General features: G+C 40.7%; 1 protein-coding gene across 8 annotated transcripts in view; it reads right to left on the bottom strand.

Moving 5' to 3' along the window:
• Positions 1–4,108: 4,108 nt before the first annotated feature.
• The window catches only part of FHIP1A (FHF complex subunit HOOK interacting protein 1A), a 134,507-nt gene continuing 124,020 nt past the window's right edge, over positions 4,109–14,595 (bottom strand). For 7 of the 8 annotated variants that reach the window (XM_043545808.1, XM_043545809.1, XM_043545810.1 and 4 more), the window contains 3 exons: positions 13,556–13,734; positions 13,136–13,274; positions 4,109–8,898 (listed from right to left, as the gene is read on the bottom strand). In XM_043545808.1, coding sequence (XP_043401743.1) covers positions 8,648–8,898; positions 13,136–13,274; positions 13,556–13,734 — 569 coding nt within the window. In that variant the 3' untranslated portion in view covers positions 4,109–8,647. Of the gene's footprint in view, positions 8,899–9,531; positions 10,480–13,135; positions 13,275–13,555; positions 13,735–14,595 lie in introns of those variants that run through there. The other variant, XM_043545813.1, reaches the window with a different exon arrangement.

The raw sequence follows: 14,595 nt of genomic DNA, 5'->3' as shown, positions 1-14,595 counted from the left end.
GGAAAGATGAGCCTCTCCAGGAAAAGTGGAAAGGACCCTATACTGTCCTGCTGATCTCCCATAGAGCGGCAAAGATCGAGGGGCACAAGAACTGGATCCATCACTCTCGTCTGAAGGCAGTACCTGCCCCCTCGTCAGCAGAACAGTGGACTGTCCAACCTGCTGACTCCTCATCTAGTGACGATCTCGGGCTAAAGCTACTGTTTAAAAGACACAAATAGCGGGCACCTTAATGCTAAAATAGGGCCCACCCAGGTACTGGAGGCCCTGGGTTGGGAAGACTCTGGTGATAATTAATTGGGTAACATTGTTATTCTCTGTATTGGTATTTCCAAATTGTGCATATCGGGATCATAACTCCTTTGTTTTGCTTGCGCACCATGTTGCTACTTTAACAAACCAGACTGATTGCTGGGTATGTGCTCCAACTCCACTGTCCCCCAAAACGGGAATGCCCCTTGACATGCTGCCCCTGACCCTAGCAGAATTAGCCGCAACCAAAGAGCAGGAAAGAACGGACTTGCCATTCTGGAATAAGACCTCTTTACAGCAAGCCACCTATCAGGACCGGGAGTGTTATGTTTTACCTGAAACCAATCTGATCATTATGGGCGTCCTGTGGGAAAAAGCTCCTGTGTTATTACACAGTGGGCTGATGGGTATTGGATAAAGACCAACAGGGGAGGCCAACAGTGTGGGTGTAATGGTTCCTCCCCTTTTAGGGAAACTCTTACAAATAATCTTACCACAAAAGAGGGGTTTGGAAATATAACTTGCCGTCCAGTTAATATCTCCAACGTAGCAAGCCAATGGTGGGTTTGTAGTGGTCCCTATGGCGAATGTAATTTGAACGGCACAATTAGAAACGCCCCCACTTGTACCCAATCAGGAGGATGGGATGCCTCCTTGGGGGCATATGAACTGTTTGGAAAAGCAGCCTTAAATATCCCAGGAATCCCCTTAAGAAACAGTCCTTACTGGGCCCTACAGGGTCACTATTTTGTATGTGGCCGAAAGGCTTACAAGGTGCTGCCAGCCAATTGGACAGGTAGCTGTTATATAGCTCATGGAGTTCCTCACCTGTCAATAACTGCCACACTGCCCAAAGAAAAGATTAGAAATGCCTGAGACACCTCTGTTGAGTCACAAGAAAAGACCCTGCGGCGACTGACTACAGCATTGGAGGGCAATATGAAGAATTCCCTCACAACCGAGAAGCTTGTAGGGTGCTCTGTACTGGGAATAGCGCCACTGTTTTCTGGGCCAGCCATGGCATGCATAGGCCGTTATACTGTAAGGCTGCAAAGGGTACTTCAGAAAGTGGCCTTAAAGTGAGAGGACTCGGTTAGTGATTTAGGATCAGCAGTAAAAACATTAAATAAAGAGGTACAGCAGCTCAGGACGTTTTCCCTCCAAAACAGGCTGGCTTTGGACTATCTCTTGGCATCCCAAGGAGGGGTTTGTGCCCTCGTCGGGCCCCGATGTTGTGTATATGTAAATGATAGCAGTTATGAGATCTGTGAAAAGGTGGTACAGGCTGAGGCCCATGCCCGAGCCGGAGCACAGGTTGCCTATACTGCCCCCGAGAGCGATTGGTTGCAAACCTTGTTTTCAGGCTGGGGTTTGTCATCTTGGCTTGGTGGTTTATTTAGCCTGCTATTGAAACTTCTCTTTCCTGTATTGCTTGTATTACTGGTATTATGCTGTGCAGTATCATGTGTTAGGACCCTTTTGCAAAAGTTAATAAGTCATTCTCTTCAGGGCTATCACAAAGTGCTTATGCAAAGTCCTATTGTAAAGAAATAAGTAGCCCAAGTGAGAAAACTCAGAGCCAAGGTTGTTGAGTGTTCTCAAAGGGGGGAGTTGTTGGGGACACTGGGGCATGGCCACTAGGTAACTCGAGGGGATGGAAGACCACGAGTGTCGATGAAGCCCCCTCGCACTAGGCCCAGGTGTCCTTGGCCCCCCCCTCCCACCTGGAGGCACTCGCAGCAGCTCTGCATACTAGGCCCAAGTGTCCATGGCCCCCCAGCCTGGAGGCACACACAGCAGTTATGCTAAGGATCTTCAACAATATGCTGCAGAGTCAGACTGCCTGAAACTAAGCAAGGCCACACAGGGGAGATATGGAAGAACAATGCTGAATAAAGCAGCTTTATGTATAGTTTAACAAATGATACAGGGAACTAGCTGGGAACTGGATTGGCTGGCTATATGGATACTTAGGGCAGCTTGCTATTAGATACATACGCTGGGAAAAAGGATGTATAAAAGCCTGTGTAACTTCCTGCTCTGGGTACAGGATTTGAGATTCAAATCTCCCTGTACCTTTTTGAAGCTTCAAATAAACTTTTCTGCTTCTCCACCCCGTTGTGATTATTGGGTGTAGCACACCGGGTAACGAACCAACTCAAGCTGTTGTTCAGCCTCTCGGCACTGGGTGCCGGCAACAATTTGGTTAGCTGTACAGTTTAAATGCCCAAGATGTAATTGTATTGTTAATGTTATAAGTGAGGCAATATATATTAAAGCCACAGGTCCAGGCAAGCTGCATTAGATTCACCTTTGCCTCCCTACTCCTAGGGCTAGTTGAGGGCTGATTTGGGCCCTGGTACAATTTAGAACAGCCTCAGGATAACTTCACGTTGCCCTTGGAAGGGCCTAGTCTGGTAGCTAAGAATTACTGAAGCAGCCTTTCCCTCTTCTCTTGTTGATGTCCTGGGGCAGGGGAAGTGGTTAGGAAGCAAGGAGTGGCCCTATACCTGCTAGGGATTCCCAGCTGAACAGCAAAGCTGACTTTTTTTTTTCTACCTGCTTTTTGAAACCTGAGTAGCACAAGCCAGGCAGAACAGGGCCAGAATGCAGGCACGAGTGTCCAACAGATTTTGGGTTTTTTTAAAGGCAGCTCTCTATCCCCATAAATTGTGGGTGCAAATCATGGTCCTTGCAGACAGTAGCCTGATTCTGGGAGGTTTGTGGAAGGTGGGGCATGCAATGTTAAAGAAAACAGGTTTGAATGAGCAATATGCTGGTGCAGGCTCCCAGCAGGACTTCGCTAAAATTCTGCCACCAAAGTTGACAGGAAGGCTGAAGGTTCAAGCTTCTCTAAATTTGAGGGCTAGAAACTTCTATGTGAGAATCTTTGCTTTAATTTAATCACAATACTCTGAGCTGGAGCTTTAAGGAAAACTAAATATTGCTAGAGTTAGTAAACTGAATGTCACTCTCACTGTTAACAGTCGTATCCAGCAGCGACATGGCTTCTTGGCTCAAGCTGGAGCACTGAATGCTGAGACTTGTAGTCTCTAAAGGCCACATCTTTCCATTAGAGAGGAGATGGCATTCTGTGTGGGTGCTAGCCAAGCTGACAGGGTAGCATTTAGACAAAGTTTGATTAGACCTAGGTTTAACCCAGGTACTTTTGTTTTTTTGGCCTAGATCCACTTGGTTATTTTTAAGCAAATTGCAATAAAATATTAGTGATATCAAATGCTTTCTTGAAGCTAATATATCCGAAACACAAGTTTGCAGGTATATAATTATACCCGGGCACTTTAACTTTGGCAAAGAAAATTATTTTGTTCAGAAACGCAGCCTTTGCACAAAAGTTCCATAAAGGGTTTTTGGCCTTAATCCAGCTGCCACACAAACTGTTATAATCAATGAATATAAAGATTTGCTCAGTAAGCAGTAATGACTTCCCAGCAGCCCTTACAGGCCAGAGGATCAAAAACTCAAAGTGCATATGTACTTGACCCAGTAATATTCCTGTTCATAAATAAGTGTCTTCAACCAGTATACAACAAAACAAAAAATATTTATGCTAGATCACATTTGGAAAAGCAGGAAAGTTATTAATCTGATCTTTTGTAGCTAATGAAGTTATAAATTAAATATGCACCACAGCAATCTTAAGGTTTTATGGTGGCACCTATCTCGGATTACTTGAGTACCTACTTATGCAAACAAATCCAAAAACACATTAAAAAGGGGTAATTTTCACCCTCCCTTCTATATTTTTTCAATAGTGGTCCTTGACACAGGGCCACTTTTTTCTGCTTGTGACAAACAAGAGTAATACAAATTTCAGTTCTGTCTGTATTTCACACTGAAGTCAGTAACACACTGCCAGCCTGTGGTTTTTGGTAATTGTCATTTTCTATTGCTAAAGCCCAAAAGGTGCAACCAAGGACATCTTGTAATTACCTAAATCAAATTTAGAATGGGACAGCACTGAATTGTGCCAAAACTAGCATGGGTAAAAAAGTACTACATTACTTGCAATTGCAGCTGCACTCTAAATGTTACAAATGTAAGCCTAGCAGCATTCATAAAAACTGTAGGTATGACACAGCAATTTTTGTCAGTACAGCACAGTAAATTGCTTATTAAATCAAGCTTCCTCAAAGAGGAACTATGTTATAATCAATGTATAAAAGAAGATTTGCACAGTAAGCAGTAATGACTTTGTAGCTCTGGCTACCATTCAAAGTAATACAGTAAAAGGCGTGACATCATTTAATTGCACCAAATAAGACTGCTTTTTTTTTTTCCTCTCCCATCCTAGAGATTTTTTTTTTTTTAAATGCTTGTGAAAGGTGCTGAATTGACAACACTGGAGAATGAAGTCCTCTGTTTATCCAGAGGCATGCTAGCTTGCCTTGTACTGGAAGACCTACCTCTAGTGGTAGAAGGGCAGCTTGAACTTAAACCCTCATCCTGTGCTGAACATGCCTTACTGGGATCCAGGAAGTGTGTGCTGAACATGCCAGTTGTGTCCGTAGGGAGTGGACAGAAAGCTATCTCACTGCACATACACCAAGGAGCTGTCAAAGCCTTTTAGCCGCTATTGCTCAGATTGGAACTAGTGAAATCTAGGTATAAGTGTGTTATTACCTACCCACTCTTTTACCCAAGTTTTAAAAACAAAAACCAGTTTTGTTAAATGGATCAATCGTACCTGTCTGTCGTTAACACAAAAAGATTATCCAACTAGACAGTATTCACCAAACAGGCATAACTACACTAAGTGAATGCATTCTGCTTTCACCACAGGATGTGACAAACCCCGATGAAGTATTAAATACTAAAAGCAATTGTGAACAGCAGATACTTTGAAGGAATGTTTCTAAGTGTACTAAAAGAAGGGCAACCTTTTTAATAAAAAAGAACAACCCTCTTTGGGTCTGATTTTCCTCATCTCCACCAGTGTAACAGATCAGAATCAGGTCTTGATTTTTGTTCCAGATCTTTCCCATTTGAAAGCAGCAGCATATTAAACAGCCTTCGGATGAAGGACTTCCACAAGAAAGGATTATTAATTTGAGGCTCTAATAATGAAACAACTGTTTTCATGCTCAATTACATGTAGTTTGCTCTGCACATTGAAGGCAGGAATAATCAACATCATAGTTCGTTTTTTCTCAGGATGCTGGAGGTTATGGTTCTGTAATTCAGCCCTCGCTGAAACCCTGCCTATGATATCTCAGACCGGAAGTCATATAATGTATATTGAATCTTTATTTGGACAGTTTAGAGTTTGAGTATAAACCGACCAGACTTATACAAAGGAAATAGCAAATATATCAAAAATTGACAAATCACTTGCCAATTTATAAGTCCATAATATGGTCTCTCCTTTTAGATAGATGACAGACGGTTTTCCTTTGTTTAAAGCATACCTTATGCACATACAGTGTAATGACTTGTCAGTTAGAATTCCTCTGCCCGCTGTAGGGTTTTTAAAGCTCACTAATTTGGTAGGCTGGAGTAACTCCTCTGGAACCATTACAGTTTACTGGGTCCAAACCCCAAAACTTACAGATCTAGTTTGCAGAGTCCACATTTTAAGGTCTCCATCTACCTTTATGTCTTCAGAACAGACTATTGTAATGAATAAGCACATTTAAAAACAAAAAAGACCATTTAAAATGAAACCACTCCTAAACAGTTCACAAAAAAGAGTTAATGGTCTGATTTTAACTTAAAGGCAAGGAAAGGGAGAATTACCAAACAAATTCACCCCATTAACAGTTTTTAAAAATGTGGATAGTTTTTTGGGAGTAAATCCCCACTTGGTTATGACTCATTGAAGTTTGCTTATTTTATTATTACATGTATTTAGTCCATTTTAAAGCACTCACATCAGCTTCTTGCTAGAAGGCAGTGGCTATACTTTGATGACATGGGAATAGATTAGATCAGTGTTTACAGCGTTCAGCAGCCACTGACCCAGCCCAGATTAGGCTGGAGCACTGCGGTAAGTGATCTCTCTCTTCCCCTCACAGCTAATTTATAAGAGAACAGGCATGAACCACAGTTCTAAGGTGAGGGGTGTGTGAGTGAGAGTGAAGAACCTACCAGCTGCTAGGAGAAGGAAAGGGGCCTGAGGCTGGTGGTTGGCCCTGGCTCCAGCAGTACTGGAATCAGTAGAAGAGTTCTCCCATTCCTAAATTAAATGAGTTAAAAAACAAAAGGCAATCGAATGGGTGGTGAGCAGAGCAGCAGCAAGGAGGCTAGAGTGTGATTTGGTGGAATTGCATCTGACAGGCAAAGAGTTGCACGGAACAGGAGCAACAGAGAAGAAAGTGACCTGGAGGGATGCATGGGCCTAAGCACAAAGGGTTGAGAGGCAGCAGCCAGGGCTGTGAGGGAGGGAAGCTGGTGTTCAGACACCACAGAATTGAGTACATTAAAATACCTAGACAGACGAGTGATGGCAGGTCCAGGGAAGTATTTGCATGTGGCAATCTGTGCAGATCCACTTTAGGATTTTTAGTGTCTCCTACAGACAAGACTTAATGCAGTCAGGCACTACTATACCTCTCCCTGCTATGGATGATAGGTGCACTTTTCCAAGCACTTATGGGTATCGCTACACTGGAATAAAAGATGGTGGCTGGCCTGGACCAGCTGACTCAGGCTCGTGGGGCTCAGGCTGTGGGGCTAAAAATTGTTGTATGGACATTCGGGCTCTCAGAGTGGAGCATGGACTCTGTGACCCTCCCACCACCACCACCCCCCACCATGGTCTCAGAGCTGAAGCCCAAACCTCTACACAGCAACTTTATAAGCCTGCAGCCCAAGCCCCACGAGCCCAGCCCAGCTGCAGGTGTTTAACTACTGTGTAGACATACCCCCCATGTGACCAAGGACCACTGAAAGTTAATGGGACTTCAGCTCCTAAGTCACTTAGGTACTTTACAAAATTTAACCTGATCTTTCTTCTTAGAGGCTTTTCATTTACATTCCTTAAGTGAAGATAATATGCTTGAAATTGGGGAAGTTATAAAATGGGGCTTTTCAGTATTGGGGAATTACAACCAGCAGCATAACAAAAACTGCTTTAATATCATTCTTACCTCCTGTTTCCAGTGCTTTGGGATTGTTTTAGTTTCCTCGTAGTAGAAAGGGGAAGCATTAAGGCTTTCATGAACTGAGCCCCCCATTCATGTATAGCACTGGAAGCACAATTATGCCACTAAGAGTAAGACTAAATGCTGCAGTGATGCACCAATTCATCATGTTTGGGTTCTTCTAATGAACCTCATTACTCACGGAAGAGAATTTTCTTAAGCTGTTAATCACTAGCAACCGTTTTCAATTATCCCTGTTACTTTTTCCTCTCCAAGTACTGAACATTCCTCCTCCCTCCCCATTACCCCAAAAGTGCAATATTAGGAAAAGCTAGCGCATAACTTAAAAAATAAATAACCAGTGTTCAAAATGACCTTTAAAAAAAAATTAAGAACACCTTTTCAGAGGCAAGCTGTCCTTTTTCATAAAAAGCAGTACTTAACAAAAATAGATCAGAGTTGCCCTTTTAACACTACTGAAAGATACTGAATACTTTTCTTCAGCTTATCAATAGAAGAACACAAATTTTTTAGAGCTTGCATAGAAACACTTTGCTTTGTACTTTGTGCAAATTTTACTAAATAAGGCTTGCTTGAGATTTTAGGTAGCAATATAATATTTATCAAAGAATGCTGAGAAACTGCAAGGAAAATTCCAAGCAGTCTGCACTCTGCATCCACTTACACATTTCATTTGACTTCAGAAGACCAACAGCTGATAGCTGCAGATTTGTATGCAACATAAGGCAATACGGTATGTGTTGGGTACAGCACCTGCTTTCAGCTAGTCATGCATTTATAACACATGAGAACACTTGGATTCACAACCTCAGCCACTGGTAAAGGGGATTTCAGACGTGGCACTGTAGACTCCCCTTTTAAAAATAAAGCAATCAACCCCCTAAAAATCTTGGTCCTTAACACAGAAGGCTTATTTGACCAATTTTGTGCAGTTTTCATATATATTTACATATCAGGTATTTCTCCCACTAGGCAACCCAATTTTCTCGGCCAGAATTGAAAAGAGGAGCAGTGAGGTAAAGGAAGTTGTGTATATGCACAAGGGAAGAGGGGTACATATTCGAAATGACAGAACCCCTCAGGAATATATCATATTAGTATGTTGCACAGTTGGAAGTCATAAGGCCCAATATAAAGGTACCATGGAATGAGATTTTTTCCCAGATCAAGTATTGTCAGGAAGTATCAAAGTAGAACTTTCTTTTGTAAGCAGCTTTGCATTTAAAAATCTGCTAATTCTATTAGAAAAAAAAAAATCTGTAAAAATGACCCTAATAATAATCCTCAACATCACCCCGTATTTTGTAACCCAGGATGGAATGTTCCTGTGCAAGAGCTGCTAGCTCCTTCAGAAACTCTGGGAAAAGGGCAGCTGCCAGCACGCTGTTCCTCACAGGCAAGGGAATACCAGGAAGAGCCGTTACTCTCTTTGCTCTGTGTCCCAAGAAAGGCTGGAGCAGGGTTTGGGAAGCTTCAGAAAGATTTCTTCCTTTCCCTGTGCTGCTGTTGTGCTGGATGTTCTCTAAAGCCAGGAAGAAAAAAAGAATCAGTTTTGACCAGTAAGCAAACCTAATTTAAACTGCATGCTCGAGCATGTATTCACTCTATGACTGGTATCGAATGCAATGTTTTTACACACCGTGTGGCCCAAATTCTATTCTCTCCCTCCCAAAAAAGAATGATCAAGGCTCAGATAGGCATGTGGGGTTATTCCCCACCCCCACTCCACATGTGCTCCCTTTTTTCCCTTAGCAATCTGGCAGCTGAGAGCTGCCAGTGGGAAGAAACAACATGGAAGTGAAGGCAGAGTAATGGAAAGGAACATATATGAAGGTACCTTTTAAAAGGGAAATCACAGTTATTTGCATTTTATGCGTGGAAAAAAATTTCCCGAAGTATAATTTAAAATAATACAGCCTTGCACTAGTCTACTCTCCTGCTTACCTGGCATTAGTATTTATGTATGTTTTGGATAGACAAAATATATTTTTCCCCATCACCACCCTGGAAAGGCAGGTAAGTGGAGTTTGGGCCTGGGCAGGTAAATTTTCATGACAACTCTTCAAAGCTCAAACACATTATTTAAGAAATACTATATGAAGTTTCAGTTTTTTCTACAGCTGTCCCTCTCGGAGCTTTCTCCTTGGAGGTTACCATCTTCCTGTGAACAGGCAGGAAATAATTTTTAAAAATAAATGAGAACACCACACATTCTCCATTCTCCAGACACCTATATGGTCTGCCCTCACAGAGCTCATCGCAGGATTGGGACCAAGAGTAGTCTCTTATTCAAAGTAAGTAACTCAAAATTTTTAAATGTAGTAAACTAAAAAGGCAGCAGCACTTTAATTTCAACCCCAGTTGGAACCACATTTTAATTAAGTGACATTCAATGAAACTGAAAGGCCACAAACTCAAAACGTGTAAAAAGTACTTTATTGTTTACACCATAAATAATTAGCCTGTGGAATTCATGCCACAAAATGTTACTGAGGTTAAGAGCTTAACAGGATTCAAAATGTAATTAGTCATTTACATGACCACTAAGAATGTCCACTGTTATATGAGACTGCATTAAAAAAAAAAATGTAAGGATTAAACCTACATGCTTCAGGGCATAAACTAACCACTACATGATATGGTTAGGAGGAAACTTCCCTTAAAGTATGAGCAGGTTATTCTATAATTTTCCACTATTGGGTTATTTGCACCTTCCTCTGAAGGATTTGGTGCCAGCCAACTAGTGTTAGAGACAGGATATGGGATTAGATGGACCACTAGTCTGATGCACGGCAGTTCCTATGTTCTATATTTCTCCATCCTTGTTTCCCCTTCCTCAGTTTATGGACATTAGTGTATATCCTTCCGATACTTGGATAAAGTTTTCATCCCTTAGCAATAATTTGGTAAAGCTATACTTTTTTTAGTTCTAGTTAATCATAACTCTCGCTCTCCAGACTCTTTAGTCACTTGTGTTGTTCTCTGGTTTTCTCCCAACTAGGGCTGGTCGGGAACCAGAAGTTCTGTTCTACAGGAAACTCCAACATTTTTGGGGGGGGAGGGAGTTATGAAGTGGAACAAAAAACAAGCATTTTGAGATTGCCTGCAAAATAGAAATTCAGAGAAGTCATCTCAATAGCCATCAAAATGTTTTAGTTTGACTTTTATATTATATTAAAACATGAACTATATTTTATATGCATATTAAATATATTTAATACTTACATATAATTAAAAGTAAAAAGCCTAAACATTTTGATTTTTTTCCCATTGAATAATTTCATCCAAATATACCCATTCCTGCAAAATATTTCAATGCTCTCAATTTCCATTTTTCTGGCATTCAGGTGCACAGAACTGTACACAATATAGAATCTTACAGCACAGAGACTGAAAAAGTCTAATATTCCAGATGTGTTTTCACCAGGGACACAGGTAGAGCGTGTGTGTCACTTACCTGGTTTATAACCTGATGCCTCTACATATGCAATCTCAAATCAAATAGACTTTTCCCCTCACCATATACTATTTCAGTATAAGCAGAGATGTAAGTTTTCCATCATTCCTAGAACTCTTACAGCATTATTGCAATCCAAGTATATCCCCTCTCTTGAACACCTATGTTTTGAATTAGTTTTCACCGATGGGATCAGTTTCTGTTTTTCAATTTTAAATCCTGTAGGAAGTCAACTATATTCAATAATGTAGGAAGAATCAGGAAAGATTGTTGTGCTTGCAGTTATACGTCACTTTCACTTTTCAACTTGAAAAGGGAATCTAGGAGAAAGTTTCGTTCCAGAATACTGGATTTTCATTTTAGCTTCCTGAAATAATCTCGTAAAGTCCAACCATATTTTATTTGCCAATACTGTAGCAGTTTCAACCTTACATTTCTTAATCAATATAATGATGTGGTGTGTTGATGTACTTGGGAGGCAACTTGCCCCAGGAATTACCTGTTTGATTGCTGGCATTGCTAGGTTGGCTAAGAGCCAAAACTGCAGTTATCCAGATATTTATTTAGTCTCTAAGCATTAGTCAAGAGGCTCGTTCTTTACAGGGGCTGCCACAGGGCAGGAGAAAATGTTACAGGCAAATGACCGAGCAGCCTCTGCTTCAGGTTCCTGAATAATGACCACAATGAAGGGACTCGGCAAACGTTGAAGCCCACAAATATGCTAATGTAAAACAGGAAAATATAAATAAATGCCAAAATCAGAGACTGTTTTATGAAGCAGTTTCACTGGCTCTGAATAGCTACAACAGAGAGCTTTGAAGCATAACATAACATAAGATGAATGAAGTTATGTTAGGAATGTATTATACAGAGATCTTATTGACAAGTACCTTTTAAAAAAAAAAGCCATTAAATATTGGCTTCTAATCTTGCATCCCACATGCCACCTACAGTGCACCCTAATTGTAGGCTCTCTCATCTACTGTTCTTGGAACCTGACTTCTAAACCCTACTGATCTCTGTGATAAACATCTCACTTACAGCATGCACCTTCCACAGACCAATGCTTCAAGTAGCCGCCTGAGAAAGGCTATGATTTTGCAGAGTATGCATACTGTGAATGTTAGAAGCTGACACCATGCTGATTAGAATTGAAGAAAATTATTAAGTCCCTCAGAAAAAAACAATTAAATAAACATTTTTTAAAAGTCTCCCTTGCTTCCCACACATCAATGAAAAGCCAAACAAAAAATCTGGTGTAGGAACAAGTGGGATACTCATTCCAAATGATTGATGATAATGATTCAATAAATAGAATCTCTTGAACCCTGTTCTGTTGCTAACTAGTGCCATGCTATCACTATGGTTACTATTCTCAGCAGATCCTATGCATTCCCATCATATGTGAAAGTCAGGTTTTAATGGAAGCTTGGAGCCCAGTGCTGACTACTCAGCAGCAATTCTAAAACCTGGCATCTGAAGTTCTGAACTCAGACTACACTGTGAGGTCCTAACCCCATCAGCTGCTGGAGGAATTTTATCATTTAGAAAAGAGGATTCTACATTTTAAATTTATTATCTGACTTACTGTACAAAACATTAATGGTTGACAGCCCATTGAAAATAGGTGTAGCACACAGCATACCTGAAAAGCAGCAGATGCTAGAAAAGTCAGCTGGAGTGGGAGTGCTGTGCCCTGAGGTGGCACCAACTCACCACCACCTTTGATGTGCCCCTCCTAGTACTGCATTTTATTTTTAACTTGCTTCTTTCCATTTAAAAGGGCATAATCAAAAATTTCTGGCTCATATTTATCTCCCTTAAAGATATTCTAGTCCAGCCTATAAGGTTTTATCTACTAGAATTCCACAATGAATTTATTTCTGAAACTGTTCTCTCCAAGAATTACCGAAAAAGAGCGGATGCATTGCTTAGAATGAGAGTAAAATAAAATGAGGTCGCGCACACATGCAACCCCACCCCATAAACCATGTACTCGGCCAGTCTGACAGCAAGTCATGCCAACACCTTATTCTGTTACTCTTCAGAAATAAGTTTTCATGTGCTAAAATAAAACACACTAAGAATTTCCAGATGGGAGATTATTTCAAGATGCATCTACATATTGTGGCCTAAAAATTTAGGATTGTCCCTTTAAAGTTACACAGATACAGAAATACATTTGGCTGGTGATATGCACAATGCCCTCTTGCTGTTTTTATCTTTCTGTGGGAAATAGGGCAGACAACAAGCAAGTCAGTGTTTTAGATCATATACCTCTGTGAAAGTGGTTGATATTTACCTTTGGTCAGTAACTCTGGAGCCACATCAGACATGTCCGCTCGGAAAAGCAAGTACTGCTGGGCCTGTATAAGAAGACCTGGAAAATCTTTTTGGATGGATGCAAACTGCTCAATTTTATTTTTCACAGATGCCAGCACCTGCCAAAATAAGAATGGTAAATTTTTAATACTATCCTTGAAATTATGGCCTGAAACCTCAGTCTCGCTCTTTCCAAATTAGAGACTGTTACAATGCCAGTTGGGTAGTTAATTTCCAGCTCCTTGCATTGGCACAGTAAAAACATCAAACTAAACAGAGAGGTCCTCAAACAGGTAGGGGAAAGCAAATACACAGCAACAAACTGAAAAACAAGTAAACAAGGCACTAGAATTACTGGCAAAATTTGCATTGAGCATGAAATGAAGCATTGATGAAGTACCTGATATAATGACCGTACACTGGGCTGCAATACAATGTTGGTATTGAGCAGAAAGGAACGAAGAAGAGGTTGCGGGTAACTGGCCAGTTGAGTAATAATCCCAATGAGCAGCAAGTTAACATGCAAGGAATTCTCCAACATATTCTCCAGCTTTGACAGCACTACGCTGATAAATGGCCCTACAAGAAAAATGGGGGAAAAAAATCTTAAAATCAGGGGAATAAGCATTTGAAAAGGAATTTAAATCTCCATATTTGACTAAATCAGACTTCCCACATGCCAATTAAAAGCCAACAGGAAAAAAGCCAGGTCTGAACAGACAGAACATGCAGCTTTGAATATATTTAATCTCTTGTTAACTCTATCATGAGCAGGGGCACTCTGACTGGTTAGCCAATCAGTTGACATTCAAAGTATATTAAGCATGCATAATTATTCTACCTCACATGTGCCAATAAAGATTTAATCCAGCATGTTATGTTCTATGGATCTACTCCCACTGAAGTTACTTGGAGTGCTTCCAAAGATTTCAGATGAAGCAGGGTCACGCTTCTTATTACCGTTCTAGCTTAATTCTACAGAAGGACTGGACAGAGTAAATTATGGGTAGGTTTCTCACATTATCATAATACATAGTGGTATTTTAGTGGGACTATAAAAATGCTGCTTCAAAACATAAAAAAACCCAACCCTGGACTAATTTGTATCACAACACAAACATTTTCTGCACTGCAAAAATTCACACAAAGTGCGGAAGCCATAAATATAGGCTATTGGTAGATGTAGGCTTTATCAGATTAATGTCACTTCTAAATAACAGTGTTGGTTTGTGTACACTTTTTACAGTATCGCCACTAAAATACAGAACTATTTACAATGAACGTACATATCCTTCATCGTAAGCCTGGCAAAGACTGCCAATATGAACATGAGTTAAGCAAATGAATATGGATTAGTACATACTGCTAAATGACAAAGCAGGTATGTAGCTAGAGACAGTAAAAAGACCAACAGGAAACAGTCTATAAAAGTTACTTAAG

The sequence above is a fragment of the Chelonia mydas genome, chromosome 4 (genome assembly GCF_015237465.2).
Source record: "Chelonia mydas isolate rCheMyd1 chromosome 4, rCheMyd1.pri.v2, whole genome shotgun sequence".
Classification (NCBI taxonomy): domain Eukaryota; kingdom Metazoa; phylum Chordata; order Testudines; family Cheloniidae; genus Chelonia; species Chelonia mydas.
This window is presented reverse-complemented; position numbering and strand designations above follow the sequence as displayed.